Source organism: Hemitrygon akajei, chromosome 11 (genome assembly GCF_048418815.1).
Source record: "Hemitrygon akajei chromosome 11, sHemAka1.3, whole genome shotgun sequence".
NCBI classification, from domain to species: domain Eukaryota; kingdom Metazoa; phylum Chordata; class Chondrichthyes; order Myliobatiformes; family Dasyatidae; genus Hemitrygon; species Hemitrygon akajei.
This window is the reverse complement of record NC_133134.1, coordinates 137361684-137385687: the sequence shown is the minus strand read 5'-3', so window position 1 is coordinate 137385687 and position 24004 is coordinate 137361684. Positions and strand designations below refer to the sequence as shown.

At 38.9% G+C, this 24004-nt stretch overlaps 1 protein-coding gene across 1 annotated transcript in view; it reads left to right on the top strand.

Moving 5' to 3' along the window:
* prex1 (phosphatidylinositol-3,4,5-trisphosphate-dependent Rac exchange factor 1) overlaps positions 1 to 24004 on the top strand; it is a 201458-nt gene that overhangs the window by 144808 nt on the left and 32646 nt on the right. The window contains exons 21-27 of the mRNA XM_073061760.1: positions 6261 to 6397; positions 9790 to 9976; positions 14197 to 14363; positions 18359 to 18520; positions 20786 to 20996; positions 22337 to 22613; positions 23311 to 23511. Of these exons, the coding sequence (XP_072917861.1) occupies positions 6261 to 6397; positions 9790 to 9976; positions 14197 to 14363; positions 18359 to 18520; positions 20786 to 20996; positions 22337 to 22613; positions 23311 to 23511 (1342 nt within the window). The remainder of the gene's footprint in view (positions 1 to 6260; positions 6398 to 9789; positions 9977 to 14196; positions 14364 to 18358; positions 18521 to 20785; positions 20997 to 22336; positions 22614 to 23310; positions 23512 to 24004) is intronic.

The following is a 24004-nucleotide window of genomic DNA, read 5'->3' as shown; positions in this document are numbered from 1 at the left end:
GAGGGAATCAAAACATTCAGTAGACGTCTGAACAGCCACAGTTTTAAGTGGAGAGATGAGGGTCATTTGGAATTTAAAAAAAAGGAAATGTAGCTAAAACGTAGAGGCCACAGCTGAGTAATTAAATATGAACTTTGCATCAGTCTTCAACCAACCAAGAAGATACTGTCGAACTCTTGGCAAATAAAATGTAGTTATGATGTATGATGGACTAAATATATTAGTACTAATAAGACCAACTGATGAATCACTTAGTCCAAATAGGATGAAAGTGAGGGAAGTGAAAGAGATATTGCAGAGAAATTGGCGATATTATCCAGACATCTGTAGATTTGAATGTGATGTTTAAACAACTGGAAATGCCAAATGCTATACCTTTGTCTAAAAAAAGGATGAAGGTATAAATAAAGTAACGACAGAACAGTCAGGCAGTGCTCATTGCTGAGTAGACCTTGAGAAACATGAACTGGGACAGAACTAGTAGACATTTGCACATTTGGATTGGTTTGAGAAGGCCAAGCAAGTCATGTCTAACTAAGTTGGTAGAGGCACTTCAGTGAAGTTGTAGAGGATCAGTGAGGAGGCTGAAGATGTTGTGGTAGATGGCAACTTTTAAGGGGTTTGATTACTAGATGTGTCATCAAGGTTGAAGATCATTAAATAAAAGGGGCTGTAATAGAATGCATAGAAAATTGTCTAAGTAATAGAATATGAATTAAGTTTTTCAGACTGAAGGGAATTAGACATGTAGTAATGACTCGGGCTTGGGCATGTAACAAGTATTTACAAACTTGGTGGTGAATCTGGAAGCAGGAACTTAATCTGCATATCTGTTTCACCGTTCAATAGATTGTACCTGATCCTTCAGCTCCATGTGACTTGGCTTCTTTGAACACATATACCTTGATTCCCTTAGTACCTAAAAACATGTACGTGTCTTATTTAAAAATATCATTAGTGATAGAGTCTCTGCAACCACCTAGAGAATTCCAATGATCCATCACCCTCTACGTTAAGAAAATTCTTCTGTTAATCTTCAACCCTTTGAGACTTTGGCCCCAGTTCTACTCACAGCAGCCACAACAAAGATTATTTCACATTTAACTCTTTTTTAGTAGGAGGACTATGATACACAAACTACAATTTGGAAATGTACATAGTTCGGTGTGTGTAAAATCAAGTACAGAAGCTTTGTCTTGGAAGATCAAAAACTAAAGGATTTAAAAGAACTGAGCAACACACACCAAATGCTAGAGGAACTCAGCAGGGCAGGCAGCATCTATGGAAAAGAGTATAATCGATGTTTCAGGCCAAGACCCTTCATAGGACTGGAGGAAAAAAAGATGAGGATCCTGCAAAGTAGAAGATTGGGAGGGGAGGGAGAAAGAAACACAAGGTGATAGGTCAAATTGGGAGGGGGGAGGATGAAGTGAAGAGCTGGTATGTTGATTGGTGAAAGACATACAGGGCTGGAGAAGGGGGAATCTAATAGGAGAGGACAGAAAGCTATGGAAGAAAGAAAAAGGGGGAGGAGCATCAGAGGGATGCAATGAGGCCACATTGAGGTTGGAGGAACAACACCTTATGTTTCATCTGGGTAGTCTCCAACCTGATGATGGAATGAACATTGATTTCTCAAACTTCCAGTAATGAAAACCCTTCCATCCCCTTTTCCCTCTCTCACCATTTCTCCTTGCTTGTCTGTCACCTCCCTCTGGTGCTTCTCCCCCTTTTCCTTTCTTCCATGGCTTTCTGCCCTCTCCTATTAGATTCGCCCTTCGCCAGCCCTGTATCGCTTTAAACAATCAACATCGCAGCTCTTTGCTTCAGCCTCCCCCCCCCCCCCCCCTTCCTGGTTTCACCTATCACCTTTTGTTTCTTCCTCCTCTCCCCCCACCTTCTTACTCTGACTCCCATTTTTTAAAAAATCCAGTTCTGCTGAAGGGCCTTGGCCTAAAACATGACTGTACTCTTTTCCATAGATGCTGCCTGGCTGCTGAGTTCCTCCCGCATTTTGTGTGCCTTGCTTGGATTTCCAGCATCTGCAGATTTTTTTCTTGTTTATAAAAGAACTGAGAGTGGCTTGATTTTTTTTCTTAAAAATAGGAAGTGTTTAGGGCCTGGAATATGATTCCAAAAGTTACAGTGAAGGGGATTCAAATGTAGTTTTAAAATGGGAGTTGGATAAGTATCTGAAAGGAAAGACTCTTCAGGGTTAATATGGAGAAGGACAAGTGGATTGCCTTTTGTTAGACCTAGTACAGTCTTGATTAACCAAAAGGCCTTTTGTGCTGTGACCAATTTGTGATATGTTCAGAATACAATGTTAATATATCAACATGCTGAACTGTGTTTTCAAATTCATATTAGATACTAGCTTTTCAGTATTGGCTCTACATTCAGAACATCAATAAAGATCTCAGCATGATGCTTTTACAGTTCTACAATTACAGTAACCTAAAGTTTCAAATGCTTTCTTGGTGACCTGTAATTTAATTTTATTTCAACAAGGAGGGAAAGAAGCTCGAACTGGCAAAGAAATAGCCTAATTGAAAGCAAGAGAGTAGGATTTTATTACTGGGAAAGTGAAAGACTGGTCTCGAGAAGCAGAAATGTTTAGTGGGGTTGCAAAATTATTTGAGGGAGAAACGTTGTGGATCTTTTTTGAGTTTGAATAAATTATTGATTTAAGATTTCCTGACAATTATAAGCTAAACCCTACACTTTTTATCGCCCACACAGTTCAACACTTTGCTACTATCTTTAGATGCATTTTCTATTGAAAGGAAGAATTGTAGAAAGAACAATATTCAAATGAGTTTGAGCATTAAATTTATTCATGTAGTTTCTTAATACATATTTTTGAAACCAAGAAAAACAAGCTTGCCTTCACTTGTTGACCATCATGGAAGCTTCTAATGTTATTAATTTTGAGATTAATATATTCTGATTATCAAGATAATTTAAAAAACATGGTTATCCTCAATATGGTTCTTCATTGTTGAAGCGACGAAATTGAAGTGAATAGGTGAGAGAGTTGAAACTAGTTTCATGTCCAAACACTCCAGCAAGATTTCAAATTCATCAGAGGAGTCTGCTCTCCAGACACAAGTGCTTGGTTGGGTTAATACTTAAAATTTTTAAGGTGCCCATTTATTGCATTTACTCTTCTCGCAATTATCCAGACAGTTCTGATGTAAAGAGAAGCACCTCTTCGAGTTATCGATTTCTCCCATGGAAAGATTTTGTGTAGCTAGGAACATAGTACTGGTTTGTTTAAGAAAAACCTAGAGTTTCATGGTAGTGGTATAATTATGTGGCAAGTTAATGAAGGTGATATGAGGAAGTATGAGTTTTTGTGAGGACCTTAAGAAGCAGGAATAATGCACTGATGGGAAAATGTAAATAGGCTAGACATTTAAAATTAAAAAAAAGTAAATGCTAGAATTGGTCAGCAGGCCAGGTGTTACCTGTAGAAAAGAAAACAGAGACCAAATGATTCCAAACGAAGACCCTTTGCAGTGGTAGGAGGCACCCTTGATGTATTCTTTGCCTCTGTTTGATTTACTTCTGATTATATTTTCACTTTGTACATTGCTGAAGATAACAGTATGAATAAACAAGAATTTTGGTGGTTCAAAACCAATTGTGTAGAAGAGCAGGTAGTTTGGTCTGAAGGGATAGAAGATTGAACATAAATCCAAGGCCACTTGAGACCATTTACTCAGTCCACTGCTCAGGTTGACTTGTTTCTTTTACCATTCCTTCTGTCCCATCTCCTATAAAAGCAATCATCTGGGCTATCACTGTGCCATTCATCCAGTGTTATATTATTCCACTTCCATGGATTGCAGATTATCTATGATTGCTTTGTATATTTCACAAATTCGCATCATTCCACTTCTCATCAGGTTAGATCAGCTTTGTTTGTCTAAATGACTCATCTTCAAAACCTTGTTTGATAGATTTTGTTTTTTTTAAAACACCAAATAGTTCATTAACTATATTTGATATGTATTTAAGAGTTGCTATTCTATTCTGTTGAAAGGCTGAGGTAAAGAGTATCCGCGGTCATTCGTGTCTTCAAAAGTGTCCGCTAGCCACTTATGAGATTGTCTTGTCACTTTCCACAGCAAATCTCCTGAGGGCTACCCTCCCCCCCCCCCCCCCCCACCCCCACACTGTGAAACAGCAATTGCAATATTTATTATTACTGTTGAGAGAAAACGTACCATAAGAACACATGGGATTCAATGGGATCTAGGGTTTTGCTTTACACAAAATCATGATACACAGTTTTTTAAGGAACACAGCAGGGCTCACCTGTAGATCTCTGTGCAATTAAATACTACGGGAAACTGCTATACTGACTTAGAAACAACTATCTGCAGTGATTAGGTTAAGAGCTATTTAAATCAAAGTATGTGAACTTCGGGATTCGAAGTTCAACTGATTATAAACCATATGTATCAAGGCTTTTTTTTCCAGCCAAAATGTGAAGCATTCACTTCAAAGAAAATAATTGAGGAAATATGTAGCATAATACCATACTGACACTTGATTTGAGTCTAGCTGAAGAGAGTTCAAAATGGGTTTCTATTCCTTTCCTTGCCAAACAGTTTTGTTCTATAGTTTTATAAAATAAGTATGTAGGTAGCCTATAGAATAAGCCATTTGTCCTTAAAAGATTTGCACAAGCTAAAGAGGTTAACAATCATGAAGTAATTCATCATGTTGGCTTGTCAGAAATTGCAGATGTTTATTCTACACTCTTTCCGTTCACTTCTGTCTTTCTCTATTTTACTGACTAATGGACTTAAATAAGCCGTCTTTATGAATGAATGTAACATAATCCAGGCAAATCAAGGAGGAGGAGTATAGTGAAAACAGGATTTGTTGACATATTTGGATGTACTGTACTGTATTTTAAGTTCATATGCTTTCTTAATTTTGTGTCTATGTGTACTGGTATACAAAGCTCTTCCGGGTGTGAAATAAGTTTCATTTGTGGATTAAATCCTCCCTGCAGTTCTGTACATTCAATTCCTGAAGTGTTTACTTGTTAACAGCTGGGTCAAGTTTGTTCATGCTACTCAATGATTTAAGTGGATACGGTGGATTCTTGTTAATTGGGCCATTGTTTAATTGGGGCAGCCACTTATTTGGGACAACTCTTAAAGAACAAAGACTAACCGAGAAAATTGCCAGGATTCATTTAGGACACTATGCCTCTAAATTAGGACAGGAGACTATCACCAAACAGTTTCTAACTAGTGTTAGTCACACGCACTTTCGTGGCCATTAGACACTGTACTTTCCTTAAAGCAAACAGATTTTTAAATAGTGTCAGTTGCATGTGTTTGTGTCCAAAGAGCAGTGATTTTTGTCACTGATAGTTGATGAGAAGTAAGCAGTAAGGCTACCCAGAAGTTTTTTGCTTACTAGGTTTCAAATATTTGGGCTTGCAGATGCCAGGAACGGCTGGCAGTGAAAATGAAACTATTTCACTACTTCAACAAGTTAGGAACTACAAAGAATTTGAAGGTGTCGACAATTATTTTGAATGTTACAATGAAAGTGAAGATTTTGGGGATGCAGTATCAAAAGCATCGTATGAAGGCAGACCATCATATGTACTCGGTGTCTGTGCTGAATTGTTAATTTTCAGTCAATCCAAAGAACTCTACAGTGTACACGATGAATTCCTCTGTTGATGAGCTTTAGGAGCTAATACAAAGTTTTATAGATCTGTAGTCATATTGGTTGTGTTCTACTTTATTCTGTATTTCATTTAAATACATAATTTATCATTCAGTTAAACTGTAGTATATCTTTATATCTTTTTACCCATTTCCATGAAACTTAGCTAATTGGGGTTAATTGGGCTAAAATGTACTGAGGTGTTCCAATTAACCAGAATCTACTGTATTTATTTCAGAGTCCTTGGACAGTTCCTCCATTTTCAACATATTTTCTGTAATTTGTGTCACTATGGCTGTCCTCAACCCCTCATATTCCACTTCAGCATACGGCTGCCCCAGTCCCCCATCCCACTAAAATAAACCGATTTACTTCACAATACGCCCAACGGTGAGAGCTGGCACTTTGATTGGTAAAACTATGGAACCATCTGGGTTCTTGCCGAATTTGTAGCATAAACTAAGTTAATCAAATGTTTTTACATTTAATGTGGAGTTTTGTTGTTTTGAGAAATTTGAATTGCAAATAGTTTCCACAATGTGAATCTGATTATCTTGCAGGCTCTGGGGCTGCTGCAGCTGGCCTTCTCCCTGGCCAGTGTATTTTGAAAGTAAATGGTGGTAATGTTAGTAAAGAGAACTATACTGCAGTACTTGAATACTTTACAACACACAAAAAAAGTCTGCAGCATTTAAAGGTAAGTAACACAAGACAACATAATCCTAACTGGTCATGAAATGGTCTTGTTATTGCGCACCACCTTTAGTCATTTGAGAATTTTTTAGTATCTCAATCACTTGCATTACTGAGGCAGATCTTGATTTTGTATCTCACTATCGTTTAATTGAGTGCCTGAGGGTATTTATTAAGTTACTTTTCCCAATCCCTATTTTGTTTGAAGGAGCACATGCACCAAAATGGAAACCACCTGAATTTGCTTGTCTCTGGAGAACATATAATTATCAAAGCTTAGTTTGTGTAGTACCTTTAACAGAATACCAAACTTATGGCATTATGTCACTTATGTGGGTATCTACTACATCTGATGGAATGTTAATACATTCTGTCTCTCACTAATTATTTTCATTTACTATTGGTTGCTTCAGCATATATCAATTGCTTTTAATCTCATTATATAGGACACTGTGCTATTAGACCACCAGGCACTTTAGCATTACTCCTTAGTAAATGAGTTAGTTTGTATTGATCATGATAAGTAGTTTATATCTATTTTCCACCATTACCATTGTGCAGTAGAGGAATCCTAATGTGCTGCAGCACTGCATGGTATGGAAACTGCACTGCGGCGGTCAGGTAAAAAAACAACCCAACAAGTCACTGACAGCAGTCAACAAGGACATATAGATAGAAAGGTGCCGGGAAAATACTCCACACAGCCTATTTATAGGCTGCCCATGCCCGTCAGGGAGGAGGCTATGTAGCATCTGCACCAGACTCAAAAACAGTTACTTTCCCTAAACAGTAAAACTGATCAACACCTCCACCCACCAACCCACCCCACCACAGCTGCTTTATCATTTCCTGTCAGAGCCACCTTATGTACAGACACTCCTGTATCTTGTGTCATTTTATGTACATACAATTTATCTATATATATAAGCTATCATTTGCATTTATATTTATTATGTTTTTTAATTTTTGTGTTCTTTATCTTGGTGTATTTTTATATGCTGCATCAGATCTGGAGTAACAATTATTTCATTCTCCTTTACACCTGTGTGCTGGAAATGGCATTAAGCAATACTGAGTTAAACTGCAAGAAAATGAGTTTTGTTTTGGAATAAAGAATGATACTTAATCCTTTGCACAAAGCAGCTGTTAATATTATTAAAATATTTTAATTTTGTTTCATTCTCCTGTGTCTCTGGTACAGTGAAGAAAACTGCCAAGCTATTCAATGAGCAATGCAGTAAAATTTTGAAGGAACTCATGAAGTCAGGCAGCATCTAAGGGAGGGGAATAAACAGTTAATGTCTTCAGCAAAAATCCTTCATCAGGACAGGATAGTAAGGGGCCAGAAGCAGAATGAGAGGTGGAGGAGGGAAGGTGCACACATTGGCAGGTGATGGGTAAGACCAGGGCAGAGGGTGGGTGGCTGGTTGGGAGGGAGGGGATGACTGATGAAGTAAGAAGCAGGGAGATGATAGGTGGAAGAGCTAAAGGGCTGAAGCAGGAGGAATCTAATAGGTGAACCATGGAAGAAAGGGAAGGAGGTGGGGAACCAGAGGGAGGTGCTGGGCAGATGAGAAGTGATGAGCTGAGAGGGTTATCAAAATAGGGAATGGAAAAAGAAAGAGGAAGGGAGGAGAAGTTACTGTAAGCTAGACAAATTGATGTTCATGCCATCGGGTTGGAGGCAACCCATCAAGTTTGGCCTCATCGTGGCAGAAGAGGAGGCCAAGGGCAGATTTATCAGAGTGGGTACAGGAAGTAGAATTGAAATAGTTAGCCACCAGGAGATCCTGCCTTTTGCAAAGGATAGAGCGAAGGAGCTTGATAAAGTTGTCACCCAATCTGCACCACGTCTGACCGATGTAGAGCAGGCTGCACCGGATACAGTAGGTGACCCTGACACTCACAGATGAAATGTCACCTCACCTGGAAAGATCATTTGGGTCTGTGAGTGGCAGTGAGGGAAGAGTTATAGGGGCAGTGTAACAGTCGTCATGGGGATAAGTGCTAAGTGGGAGATCAGTGAAGAGGAACGAGTGGACAAAGGAGTCGAGTAGAGAGCTATCCCTTATGGAAAGTACAGTGAGGGGGTGGTAGGAGGGATGTGTTTTGTGGTATGATCTCTTTGGAGATAGCAGTAGTTACTGTGCATGATGTACTGGGTACAGAGGCATGTCGGGTGGTAGATCAGGACAAGGACAACTCTTACAGCAGGAGGATAGGGTGAGGGCAGATGTGCGGGATGTCGAGGAAATATGGCTCAGGACAGCAACAATGGGTGGTGGAAAAGAAACCCCATCCTTCAAAGAAAGAGGCACCTTAGATATTTTAAAATGGAAAGCCTCATCTGAGAACAGACCAACTCACACAAAGTGCTGGAGGAACTCAGCAAGCCAGGCAGCATCTATAAAAAAAAAGTGCAGTCAACATTTCAGGCTGAAACCCTTAGAAACATCAACTGTACTTTTTTCCGTCGCTGCTGCCTGGCTTGCTGAGTTCCTTCATCATTTTGTGTGCATGGCTCGGATTTCCAGCATCTGCAAATTTTTCTTGTTTCTAACAACAGATGTTGCATAGATGGAAGAACTGAGAAGGGAATAGCATCTTTACAAATGGCAGGTGGGAAAAGGTATAGACAGAACAACTGAGAGTCAGTAGGTTTGTAAATTTATCAGCAGATAGTCTGTCTCCAGACATAGATACAAAGAGATTGAGAAAGGTGTCAGAGATGGACCAAGTGAATTTGAGGGCACAGTGGAAGTAGGCCGGTTGATGAAATTGATGAGCCCAGTATGGGTGCAGGAAGCAACACCAACTTAGTTGTAAGTGTAGTGGATGAAAAGTTGGGGAGCATTGCTAGTGTAGGCTAGGGTCATGGAAGAGGCAGGCATTGCTAGGGCCCATGTGAATAACCATAGCTACATCTTTAGTTTGGAAAAACTGTGAGGATAAGGACCAGTTCTGCGAGATGGAAGAGGATGATGGTAGAGGGGAGCTGGTTTGGTTTGTGTCCAAAAAGAAGCCAAGCCTTAAGACCTTCATGATGGGCAATGGAAGTGCATAGGACTGGATGACCATAGTGAAAATAAGGCGATTTGGACCAGGGAAATTAGTGATGAAGTGCATGTGAAGTGTCACACTGGACCAAGGGTGTAAAATGGTGTGGAGATATCTGGAGATGTGTTTAGTGGGGCAGGAGCACGCAGAAACAATGGGCCTAACAAGAACACTTACAAGAATCTCATTATTCAAAATATGAATACAAGTAAATACAGACTTCATTAACTCATGAAAATGAAAACTTCTTTTGTTTTAAATTAGTTTGCCTGTTTTTAAAAAAAGATTCGCTCAGACAGAAGTGGCTCAACAGTCCTAATGCATTTTTGCTCTTTCAAGGGAAAAAGATCAGGAACCTGGATTTATCGAACAGTTGAAGATGTGGATGAAGAGGCAGCACAGACCAAGCCCAAAAGTGAATGCCTATTCAGCATTTCTGATTTATCACTGCATGATAAGCTGTTAAATGACTCAACTAATCAAACAAAAGTATTTGATCACGTTGGTGAGAGTGGACAGGAGGCAGGTATGCAGTGGTTAATTGCAAGTTAATTTGACTAAGGTTTATGTTATCAATTACCCAGTCTGTTGGGCTTAAAGTTCTTGATTTGTCAACTTAACATGAATTAAGTTATTTCTTGCCTATTTCCTTTAATTTCAAGTAATACTTGTACAACCAAGAATTGGGGTGGTGGGAGAGGGGAGGTCAGCTAATGTATTTTAATTTTGTCTTATTTACACGAATAGTATGGTGTTAACCTGTAAGTCACACTGTGTAGAGGTCTGTATTTCAAGCTGGTAGAAATTCACCAACACAGTGTTCAGTTACCCAGGTATTACAATTTTGTGGCCTGAACTACTGTTTTCAGTGTGAAAACATCAAACCACTTTAAAGTGGCTTTTGAGCTTTTTTGGCCTTTAAAACCTGTAAAGGAAGATGGAAAACAGTTTCATTTTCATCTGCACCAATGCAAGAACTAAGTTTGCATTTGTGGCTGCATGTTTAGTGTGGCTCTTGCTCTGGCTGCCAGTGGCCACAAATTGGTTAAACTCAGAGGGATGAAAAAATGCATTTTAGGCATGCTTACTGTATTGGGTTGCGAGGGTGGGTTATAGATAGGTTGTGCCCACTGCCTTGAATTAAAAAAAATGCTGAATTTGTGTGTGTCTTTCATCCACATGGTGTGAAGTTTACTTTGTTTCTTTGAATAGGTGTGCTTTTGGGAGGCCATTCACTTAATCTGGCTGGCAGATTTTATTGTAACTTTCACAAATCCAAGTTGGTTTTGTTTTTAAGGATCGTGTTTTTCACCAGAATTTTCCTTTCAGGATACCTTTAAAATTAGTTCATACAGTGCAGACAGACTAGAATGAAGGAGGAGAAGTCTGAACATCCTAAAACTGAGGATTTTGATGTTGTTTGCTCTAGTATGGGGCATATTTCCATAGTAATTTATAATTGTTTACAGTTAAGCATATTCCAGTTCATTCAGAATAGGCCTTTTTTTTCTATCTGTTAAGAAATTTTTTTTTTGCAATAGCTTAAATCTATGTGGGGGAAGTGGTGGTGGAGGGAGAGAGGAGGGTATAGAACAATACATCACAGAAAAAGGTCATTTAGCCCACCAAGTTCTTCTGTTAACCATGTACTTACATTAATCCAACAATATTCCCATTTCTAATTCCCATCAACCTTACCTGAATTTGAACATTCAGCTATACACTAGGAACAACTTACAGTGGCTCATTAACCCTCCAGCTCTTAAGTCTTTGTGATATATGAGGAAACTGGAGCATCCCAAGGAAATCTTCATGGTCAAAGGAAGAACATGAAAACTCCACAAAAACAGCATTGGAAGTTGGGATTGAAGCTGAGTTCCTCGAGCTGCACCATTATGCCACTCTGAATTCCATTCCATCCCCATTACTTAATTGCCAAAGTCTAGTCACACACACACACACACACACACACACACACACACACACACACACACACACACACACACACACACACACACACACACACACACACACACACACACACTGCAATTTTTCCTCATTTTTTCAATTCTTGCTAAAACATCGTTTACATTTACATCATTTATTATTATATTGTAATTTGCCCTTTACTGTGCCTATTGTCGTGTTTATTAATTATTGTACTGTCTTGCACTGTTTTGAACACCTTATGTAGTGCCATGTAGGTCTGAAGTCTAATGTGGTTAAGTGTTGTTTCAGGTAGTGTAGTGTAGTTTTGTGTTGTTTCATGTAGCATCATGGTCCTGGAGGAACGTTGTTTCGTTTTTACTATGTACTGTACTAGCAGTTATGGTTGAACTGACAATAAAAGCGACTTGACTTGACTTACAAGGTTCGAAATTCTAGAAGACATTGTTTTCAAGCTTTCATTGATCTTGCTATGAACATGTTATGTAGTTTGTCCTCCAATATATTTAACGTTTGATAATGCCATTCACTATCTCAGAATTTGAGAATATTCTTAACAGTAAGCAGTGGAATAGATTAAAAGAAGGGTTTCTAAGTACAGGGAAGTGAACTTTTATTGCCCATTTTCATTGTTAGCATTAACTGTGTTTCTGACAGTAATGCACAATCTCTGGATATTTTCAATTGTAATATTCCGAAATGATTGTCTCAAAAATGTGCTGGTGATCAGCGAAAGGGAGTTTATGGGAAAAGGGATGGACAGCTTGCTGTCATGGACATGTTCACTGGTTCAGTTAGGCAATGGCTGGTCCACATCACCACTATTTATGATTGTTGAGTATTTGCCGTGAGCCCAAGTTTGGTGTTGACTTCTGAGTGAACTCTGTCCTTACCGGGGTGCTCTGAGTAGCTGTACCATTCTGGAGAAGAGTCAGATGGGTTGCTCTAGACAAGGCTCTGCACGGTGGCAAAGCTTTTCCTGCTGTGTTGCAATCTTGAGGGTGGGTCAAAACAAACCTGCCTTTTCAAAGAAAAACCTTGCCATTTTTAAGTAGAAACAGAATGGGTTAATTGAATTACCATCCCTCACCCCACCCCAGACCTTCCACCAGTAGGAGCAGAGCTGAAATGGTTAAAACTGATAAATTTTAGACATTCAAAGCTGTTTAAAGTAAATGTAAAACACCTAAAAGCACACTGAATTACTTAATTATTTTGAATTTGTTTGTTAACTAAGGCTTATTATTGTAGCACTCTCATGGCTATTCTTTACTAATCAAATAAATGGCAGAGCACATGCTCTACCAGGTCCAACCTGATGCTGGATATTCGTATAGAACACAGTGTTAAATCACGGTCAAAGAACTGTGGCTCAAACTGTGGCACTTAAACACTTGCATGCACAAAAATATAAAATAGTGCAGAGCTGCCTGAGAAATGTAATGGATTTGCAAATGCTTCTGAGCAAAACCAGAGCAATGCCTTGTTCTGTGTTAGAACCCAGAACACCACAACACAGTACAGACCCTTTGGCTCAGTTTATGCTGACCTTTTAATCTACTAAGGGCAATTTAGCCCATAGACCTCCATTTTTCTATCATTCATGAGCCTGTTTAAGAGTTTCTTAAATGCCTTTTAATGTACCAGCCTCTACCACCACCTCTGGCTGGGTGTTCCATGTGCTCCTCACTCTCTGAGTCAAGAACTTGCTTCTGACACCCCCCCCACCCCCCATACTTTCCACCAATTACCTTAAAATTATACTCTCTGGCATTAGCATTTTCCATCCTGGGGGCAACAACTCTTTGGGTATGCACTCAATCCATGCCTCTTATCATCTTGTACAACTCTATCAAGTCTCCTTTCTTCCTCCCTCCAAAGAAAAAAGTCCTTGCTGACTCAACCAATCCTCATAAGTATGCTCTCTAATCCAAGCTGCATCCTGGTAAATCTCTTATGCATCCTCTGTAAAACTTTTAGATCACCCCTGTAATGAGATGGGCAGAGCTGAACACTATTCTAAGTGTTCTTGATCTTGTGTGTTCCTAGTCCTTGATAACATTACCTGGCCAAAAAAAAAATCTTGCTTGTAGATTAGCCTAGTGTGCAAAGGGAGTCTGAAGTTTATCCTGTCTGAGTGTGAAGTCACTGCTTCGCTATTCTAATTCTAAATATGTTGTTTCTAATTTGCCATCTTGATTTCCATACTTCCTTACTGAATCTTATCTCCATGACACACTTTTTAGCCATGACGCCCTTCCAACTAGCCACCTGTATTGTACCAACTTCTGGTACACCTCAATAATTTTAGTGTGTATTCATCATTCTATCTTCTGTTTCCTCACCCTTCCACTACCCCCACCCTATCCTTTAGAGTTTAGGTTACTCGAAAAGTGGTTAATGGTCTTATCACATCACAAGTTCAAGTATGCTTCAAAAACAAGTCTCTGTATATCCATGTGTTTGAGAAATTTTTCAGATAAAATTCTTGGATTAATTGTTTCCAGGTTGTCTGGCTTGTTTTCAAATCCTTTTAAATGCATTACGGTATGATGCAGACTTGGCATGTGTAAGAAATCTCCTATAAACAATCAACAAACTAAATACAGATCAGAAGTTGGCCTGACTAATTCCATAATTTATCTGTCCTTCTGGTTGACACAGTAAATACTGACCTCTGTCAGAGAAGTGACAAAAATAATAAAAGACTTTATTATGCATAATTAAATCTAGCAAGTGAATAACTGAGGCTAATTTGAATTGCACCTTTGAGGAGTAATCATTTTTCAAACCTTGCAGACTTGAATTTGAGTACTGATGGAGCTACCTCTCAAGTCAGCATGACTGTGGATAATGTGCATTTGGAGCATGGCGTTATCTATGAATACGTCAGCACTACGGGAATCAAGTGTCACGTCAAGGAAAAAATGCTGGAGCCCAAGGGATGCTTCAGTTTAACTGCAAAGGTACAGATTATTCAATTAACCCTTAAAATTCTATTTCTTGTGTATATTATAAAATACTGAATTATTTTCCAATTATTAACCAAGGCGGATTATAAATAATTTCACTGCTATCTTCGTGAGATGTGCTGAGAAACTCATCTCCAATAGGTAGTGCCAGATACTATATTTGCTGGTGGCAGTGAATTCTATTCCACCTCCAGAATTCATGAGGAGTCATTGACAGTACTGAAACAGGTCATTAATTCAGTCCATTGAATGCACACCAACTGTCAATCATCTACTTCCACCAATCTTAATTTCTTATTTCCATATTCTTAACATTTTGCCCCAGATCCTACCACTGGCTTGCATATTAGGGGCAATTTTATTTGGCCAGTTAGCCTCCTAATCTCTGTCATTGGGATGTGGGAGGAAACTGGAACATTCAGAAGAAAGCCACACAGTCATAGGGAGAACATGTAATCTCTATATAAATACCACTGAAGGTCAGTTTTAACCTAGGCTACTGATGCTTTGAAAAAGCATTTCTACTAACAATGCCTCTGTCTTTGATTTCAAAGGCTGTGCACAACACCGTGTTACCAAATTATAGCATATTTTGTACAGTGTGCAAGGGGTTGGTTTCATTTCTGTGGTGCTGAGAAAAGAATTGTGTTTGGAAAATATGCCAGTTTTATTATTGATTGCAGTCTAATACTCAGAAGGATCAATACAAGTCAAACTGCATTGGGCTAGTGATAAATGATGTTACCAAAGAAATGCTACTGTTTCTTAAATAGATAAACCATTTACAATTGAGGAAGGTCAGAGTCTGCCATTTTATAGGACAGAGCAGACCTCAGTGGAAGAAGAGGCAAGTGATGGCGAAACAACTGGGAGCTTGGTGGAGGGAGGGTATGAGACACAATCAGGTTCAGGTTACTGTAAGCCAAACCAGTTTTTAAACATTCTGTTGTAAATCCATATCAGTGGTTCAGATATGTTGGTGCCAAAATAAATTGAGGAGAATGCGCCCGTTGACGAGCACATTGAGCCCTTGTTTATTGTAGGCTGGATTTTGGCTGCAGTTTCAGAATCAATCAGTGAGTCATAGAATTAACATTAGTTGTGGGTTATGATAGCAGAATGTTGCACTAAACGTTATCAGCAACACAGAAACTGATGGTAATGATGTTGATTAATGAGGATAATTTGACTGAATACATTATGACTATTATGACCATTAACCTGGAATTAGAATGTAAATTAAAGTGTCTTTAACAACACACACAAAATGCTGGTGGAACACAGCAGGCCAGGCAGCATCTATAAGGAGAAGCACTGTCGACATTTTGGACGAGACCCTTCATCAGGTTAAAGTTTCTTTAACCTCTTCTCTCTCTGAAATCCCTTTGAATCTTTTTTTCTTCACCGCTTGCAGCTGTTTTCCTCACTTCATTTGTAGCTGTTGGTGCCAAATAATGACTAGAAATACTGAACAGCATCAGGCTCAACCCTTAACACAATTAACATGGCCTATTTGGCTAGCTTGCCACTTCATCAAATTTTGCTCTGATAATGGATAGGGAAATGGATATACTGGATAGGTTTGTCAGAGTTTTGTATTTTATGTAACTGCTTATATCTCATTGAGGTTCCCATCTCATTACCTTTGAGATTACAGTGAAAACTATGGTAATCTGCCTCAACAAGTATCGTCCAATTGCATTTACATCCACTGTGATGAAGTGTTCTGAGTGGTTGCTTATGAAGTATATCAGTTCCCACCTAGGATCCACTCCAATTTGCCTAACGTCACAACAAGTCAACAGCAGGTGCCATTTCATTGGCTCATCACTCAGCTCTGGAAAATGAAAATGCATAAATCAGGATGCTCTTCATTGATTAAAGCTCAGCATTCAACACTATGATCCCTTCAAAACTAATCAATAAGTCCCATGACCTTGGCCTTTATCTCCTTGTGCAATTAGATCATCCATTTCTTCACTTGCAGACCCCAGTCAGTATGGATTAGTAACATCATCTCCACAGCTGGTCTTTTTTTTTTTACATGGGTCTTTGTGTGTAGTTTTTCATTGATTCTGTATATTTCTTTGTCCTAATGTGAATGCCTGCAAGAAAATGAATCTCAGGATTGTACGTATATTGTGACATATAAGTCCTTTTATAATAAATTTCCTTTGAACTTATTTCATCAAGAGCCATAGATCTCTTAATTGTGAATGCAAGTATGATTTTTCATAGTGTATGAAATGGAGCCTCAGTTGTGTACTAACTTAAAATTTGCAGAAACATACAGCACAAGAGGTGGCCATTTGACCTATTTGTCAACATCAATGGGGTGGGAGGAAACTGGTGGGGGAAGAATTAAACTGTGTGATCTCATTTTCCAGGGCTCAGTCTGTTGTACTGCAGGTCATGTCTTTTCAAATAGATATGAAATGGCTGTTTAATTGTGTTAAGGTACAGGTTTATTATGTAGTCAGAGTTCATGGAGGCATAGCTGTTTCCCATGATGTGTTAGGCATTGTCCACAAAATTCTGCAGCTTCTTGTGGTTACAGACAGTGCAGTTGCCATACCAAGCTATTGTGCATCCAGACAACATACTTTTCATAGCGAATCTATAAAGTTGGTAAGGGTCAACGGGGGCATTTATTTAGTAGAGACATAGGTGAGCTTTCTTGGCTGTGACATCAAAGTGGTTGGACCAGGACAGCCTATTGGAACTTGAATCTGTCAAATCTCTCAATCTTAACGCACTTATAGTAGACAGGAACATGTGCACCAACACCCTTTCTGATGTCAGTTTAGTTGACATTGATGGAAAAGTTTTTGTCATGACACCATGTCACTACACTCTCCATCTCCTTCCTGTACTCATCATCGATGAAGAGCCCTCCACAGTGCTATCAGCTACAAACACTGATGGAGTTAGAGGAGAATGTGGCCACACAACCACAGAAGTACAGGAGTAGAGTTGAAGGCTGCAGACACAACCTTGCGGAGAACCAGTGTGCTTGTATCTGCAATCTTTTTAAGCCAGGGAGTTCAATGCCCCAATTCATATTCTGAGTGAAATATAATGGTCTTTTGTCATTTTCTTCTCCTAATCCTTCCAACAATTACTTTAAATTTCTAGCAGCACGTCAAAAACTGGGAGATAAGGGAAATAACTTTTTCATGGTTCCTTAAAATTTTCTACAGCATAGTTACATCTTCCTCTATCCCCTCGGTTCTAAAGAAAACCAACCTAGTTTATACAGTTCCTTCACCCCCACTGTTAAAATATTCACATCATAGCAATGTTCTCATGAACCTCTTCTGTATCAATTGCGCTTTTCCTTGCTATGGTGACTATAACAACCACATTTTGCATGTGGTCTGCAGAGGTTGTTTTGTACCATACTTGTATTTTGTATCATAGTTATAGAATCATAGTTTTACACTGAAGTGGACCCTTTACCCACCGTGTCTATGCCGACCTTTTGCCCTACATTAATTCCATCTACCTGCATTAGGTCTGTATTCTTTTGTCTATTTAGGTGACTAGTTGTTAAGGGAAATCTAAATGTAATTTTCTCCATTATCTATCTTGCTAACCTTTTCTCTTTGTATTTATGCATCTACGGACATGCACGCCAGTGTTCCTATAATGTTCCACACCACTCAGTGCCCTACTAACTCTTGTATGTTCCCTTTACTTGTTATGCCTCCCCGAAGACATTAGCTCACCTTCCTCAATCTCTTAATTTGTAAATGCCACTTGTCTGCCCTGCTGACCAGATTATATTTTTCTTGCACCAGGCAGCAGTTATAAGGCAGAAACAATCTTTTGAGTTGAACACTTGGTTATTTGCTTTGTACAGGATAAGCTTGAAAATGATCGTTTCCTCTGAACAAGCTGTAATAAAATAATGCTGATATTTTAACCAATTTTCTTATATTAAATTTACTGATTCAGCCTTCATACAAAAACATTGCCTCTTTCATCAGATTTTAGAAGCTCTAGCAGCAGATGATGATCAGTTTGTAAGAAACTGCAGAGGATTGATGACTTCCAGAAATTCCATGATCTTTAAACCTCAGTTTGAATTCCGGCATCTTTGTGAAAGCAAGCTCAACACCATCGGCATGCGGATTGCCAAATACTCAAAGGTACAAGTCTGCTGTATAGTTATGGAGTCTAATTTAATCAGACTCGTGAGAATTCTCTGATGATTTCTGTAGGTTCATGCAAACTAAAAAATTTTGTATTATTAAAATAATATTAAGCAGTGTTAAACAGCTTTTATTTAAAATTTCTGTCTTTGATCAAGGGTATTGATTTGTTAGGGATCCAGTACCTGATAGTTTCCTATATCAATGCTTCTCATACTAGCTTGCAGTCTTCATTAAGTGATCCAGATGACAGTTTTATGTATTCACTCGGATAGAGTTATACATTGACTTGGCTTCCAGCTCAGCTCAATAATGGATTGAGATTTGGCTCGTCTTCCACAATAGTGCACAACATGACAAGGGTCTCAGTCTTCTGGTGTGATTATGATATTTGACTACGTTGTGTGCTGTCTGCCCACATATGGCTCACAGTCCTCTAAGCCTTTCCTATAAATCTACTTACCTAGGTGGCTTTTAAATGTTGCTAATCTGCCTGCCTCAGCAACTATTTCTGGGAGCTCATTCCAAACATGTACCACCCTTTGCGTGAAGAAGTCTATCCTAAATTCTTCACCTCACCTCTGATCTTCAACTTATGCCATTGTTTTTGGCACCCCCTCCTGGGAAAAAGATTGTCTATGCTCTTCATGATTTTGTATATATCTATCAAGTAACCCTCAATCTCTACATTCCAGAAAATAAGGTTCTAGTTTGCACTGCCTCTCCTTGTAACTCATTTTATTATGAGCATGTATCAGGTCCTATCCTGGTAAATCTTCTCTGTACTTTTTTCAAGTTTAATAACATCTGTCCTATAACAGGTTGACCAAAACTGTACACAGGACTTCAAGTGTAGCCTTATCAATATCTTGTATAACTGCATCATAATTTCCCAGCTCATATGTAGTGTCCTGACTGATAATGGCCAGCGTGTCAAAAGCCACCTTCATCATCGTATCTACCTTTGACATCACTTTCAGGGAACTTTGAACTCCAAGGTCACTCTGTTCCATAACACTCCCCAGGGCTCTAGCAGTCACTATAAATCCTACCCTGGTCTGATCTTCCAAAATGCAATACCTCATTTATTTGGATTAAAATCAATTTATCACCCCTCAGCAATACCACCTATTTTAGTATCATCTGCAAACTTACCAACTGTGGCTTGTACATTCATATTCAAATTGTTTATGTAACTTTCAAACAACAAAGTTCCAAGCAGTGATCCCTGTGACTCACCACTAGACATAGTCCTTCAGTCTGAAAAAAAACCCTTGAACATCACCCTCTACCTTCCATCACCGAGCTGATTATGAAGTCACTACCTCCGCTGGATCACATGCAATCTAACCTCCCAGACTAGCCTGCCATGAGGGACCTTGTCAAAGGCCTTGCTAAAGTCCATATAGACAATGTCTACTACTGTACCCTCATTAACCCTCTTCCTTGAAGAAGATAGTGTAATAGATATTTTTGTTGTCACTTCCAATAAAATGGTAAAGATATCTGTGAATTTAGCTGAAAAGATCTTCACAAGTAATCAAAACTATTGCTACATGTACAGTAGTTATTATGCTCATAAGAAGATGAACTGTGGCCAGTCCAGTATGCTGTCTTTCACTGTGAAACAACGGTTAAAAACTGTGCTTTATATGCAAACACAAGGACGAAGGGTCTCGGCCCGAAATGTCAACTGTATTTCTTCCTATAGATGCTGCTTGGCCTGCTGCGTTCCACCAGCATTTTGTGTGTGGTGCTTTATATGCCTTGGTTTGCTGTTTGTGATCACATTCCGTTGTTGAGCTTGCTTGTTGACGCCTCCGTTGCCAAACTTGTAAGGTCCTATGACTTAGCAGAATGAAGTTAGCTTTGAGGAAAGGGAAATCCATGCTATGGTTAGTAAGATTCTGCCTGACCTTCTAGACATTTCCAGCACTTCCTTTTTTTTTTCCTTGGATAGCTAGATTCTTTCTTACAGGTTCGCCTGCCACATGGCTGCTGATGACAAAATCCAGACCAATAGTTCCATTTCTTACCACTTCATCTTCCCCACTTTATCCCATGAGTTCCCTGCATTGCATTAGTTTAAAATGTCATTGTAAAAATATGTACAAAGATATTTCTCAGAGTGGAAGTATGTCTTTAGAGTGGAAGCATTTAACACTGTAACTTAACCTCCTCTTTAAGTTTTGTAAGCAGCTGAATCCTGAGAAGTTTCTTGGATATATTTATTAAATTGCATATAATTGTGGTTATCTCTAGTTTGCCCAGGAATTGAAAAGCAGAGCATGGCCTTCCTTCAAGCAAGCTTCAACTGAGTTACACCTGTTAAATGGAATGGATTTTTGTCCATCCAACTGTCATGTCAATGTAATGGAAGTGTCCTGTCCAAAAAATACTACCTCTTTTGGAAGATCTTTTAGTATACGTTTTGGTCGAAAAAATTCTTTCCTTGGCTTGGAGCAAGATCAAGGTATTTAAAAGTGACTGACTGAAATTTGAAGTTCAGTGTCAATTTATTCAGTTCTTGCTTACTTCCAAGAATTTGATTCAATAAGGAATAATGGGAGGACAGAAGAGAAAATAAATCTGGAAAAAAGTTTTGATTTTTATCTCAACTATAATTTCCTCAGTGGATAAAGTTACCCATTTTTAAAAGTAATTTTTCAGAGCCATCATGTCTCAGTGATGATCATTTGCTGCACAGACTTAGATAAGTTAATTTTAAAAAGTCCTTTCTTTTTCTTTGGCTTGAGGGTAAAGTACACTTACTATAAATTTCAACCATTATGGTGATCATCAGAATCAGGTTTATTATCACTGGCATATGATGTGAAATTTGTTAACTTAGCAGCAGCAGTTCAGTGCGATACATAATCTAGCAGAGAGAGAGAAAAAATTATAAATAAAAAAAGCATAATAGTAAATAAACAAGTAAATCAATTATGTATATTGAATAGATTATTAAAAATGTGCAAACACAGAAATACTGTATATTAAAAAAGTGAGGTTGTGTCCAAAGCTTCAAAGGCCATTTAGGAATCAGATGGCAGAGGGGAAGAAGCTGTTCCTGAATCGCTGAGTGTGTGCCTTCAGGCTTCTGTACCTCCTACCTGATGGTAACAGTGAGAAAAGTGCTTGCCCTGGCTGCTGGAGGTCTTTAATAATGGACACTGCCTTTCTGAGACACCGCTCCCTAAAGATGTCCTGGGTATTTTGTAGGCTAGTACCCAAGATGGAGCTGACTAGATTTACAACCATCTACAGCTTCTTTCAGTCCTGTGCAGTAGCCCCTTCATACCAGACAGTGATGCAGCCTGTCAGAATGCTCTCCACAGTACAACTATAGAAGTTTTTGAGTGTATTTGTTAACATGCCAAATCTCTTCAAGCTGCTAATAAAGTATAGCCACTGTCCTGCCTTCTTTATGACTACACCAATATGTTGGAAACAGGTTAGATCCTCAGAGATCTTGACACCAAGGAACTTGAAGCTGTTCACTCTCTCCACTTCTGATCCCTCTATGAGGATTGGTATGTGTTCCTTCATCTTACCCTTCCTGAAGTCCACATTCAGCCCTTTTGTCTTACTGACTGAGTGCAAGGTTGTTGCTGCAGCACCACTCCGCTAGTTGGCATATCTCATTCCTGTACACCCTTTTGTCACCACCGGTAACAGCTAACTGTTGGTAACAATGAGTTTAGCCTTCTTTCACTCATTTCTTCAACATCTCAGAGATATGTAACGTTCAGTACTTTCATTTGTTATCAAAGTCATTGGTGTACAACACTAAAATGTCAGTTTTGTTTACAGGCATTGTAAATCTCATGAACTACACTCGGCATGTCACCACCACGATGGCAGCACCACATTGGAACTGTTACATTGGGGAAGATGGAGAAACTCATCAACTGCAGGATCTGGATGAATTATCAAATCAACAAAATGGAGGGTTGATCCAAGAAAGTGGAGGCTTGAGCAATCTATTGAAGCAGGAGGACATGGAGATTCAGGATTCTTTCTTCCAACTCTTTAATAAACTGGAAATCTCTCTGAAGGAAATGAAGCAATATGTAATGCAGATAAATGAGTAAGTGGTTTGTAGCTTAGAAATGAGTATCAGTTCCGACCCATTTAAAAATATTCTGCTTTAGCTAACTGGGTTTTTAATTTATTGACAGTTTTTCTTTAATGGTCCAGCTTAACTGTGAAATTATTGGTTTTGGACCTGTATTTGTTTTGAATCCTGCACATGAAAAGTTGTTAATTTAGTTTAGACTTGGTGTGCTCTTGTGGTTATACCTCTGTTGCATCTTTTTGGACTTCGAAGCTGTTCTGCTGGAAGATGGTTCCAAATTATTGTTTTCTTTGGTGGACTACGAACTTGTGTGGGGTGTGCAGTTGGCAAGTTTGTGACACCAGACTGGGAACCTCAGAGAAGCTGGAGGATAAGCACCCAATGAGATTCAAACTCTTTGCTTTCTCAGCTGTTCCATTGACAGGCTATGAAGTACTGTTTCCATGGCAGCACCCATGACCTAGAATTAGTCACCTTTGGACATTTTCTGCAATATGGCCTAACTATAAATTGAATCAGTCTGTTTGGATTGAATTGCAGTTTTCACCTCTAAATTGAGTTATGTGTTCAGCAAATGCAAGATGTGGTACCCACTCCATTTGAAGTACAAGTGATTATTTCCAGGTGGTTTGTTTTTTTAAAAAAAAGAGAAAATTATTTCCAGCCACAAAAATATCAGAAACTAACATTGCTCCTATTGTGTCTGCAGTCTGCTGTCCTCAATAACTGAACCTGCTCCTTCTGAGGCTTCAGAGCACAATTCAATGGAGCTTACACTTCCCCAGTCAATGGAAGAAAATGATATTGATAAAGCTGAACATTGTGGAACAAAGAGAGTCTGCTTTGTGGTAAAGGAAGAGGAGCAGGATGATTCGGGACATGACACAACAAGTTACAGGGATTCCTATAGGTATGATTTTTAATTCTCTTATTGGGTCACTAGCACTTTATGGATCTTGAAGGTTAACAATAATACACTGTGTTGTTTGCTCATAGAATGTTTGACACTGAATAATTCTGTTAAGTTTGCTCCAGTTTTCTTCTCTCACAGATGTCACTTCCATTAATTCTATTTACCTGCTCACTTGTTGCACCCTCTGTTAGCCTTCTGGTTGAAAGTCTATTAGATTTTTTTTTAGCTAATTGCTTGTTTCATTACCCTGATGGGTTTTGTGGTGGACTTGACATTAGCACTCCATGTAGAAATCCTAGAGACAGTAGTGGTGTATAGCCCTTTGCTGTAGTCTGAAAATGACTTACAAACCTATTTATGTGGACCTTTCAGATCTTTAATTTCTTATACACTGCCTTTCCGGTATTCTAAGAAGCTATCCAACAAAAGATTGGTTTCTCACAAGAAGGATTGAAAGTATGATGAAGTCAAAGTCCTTGGTTACTTTTGA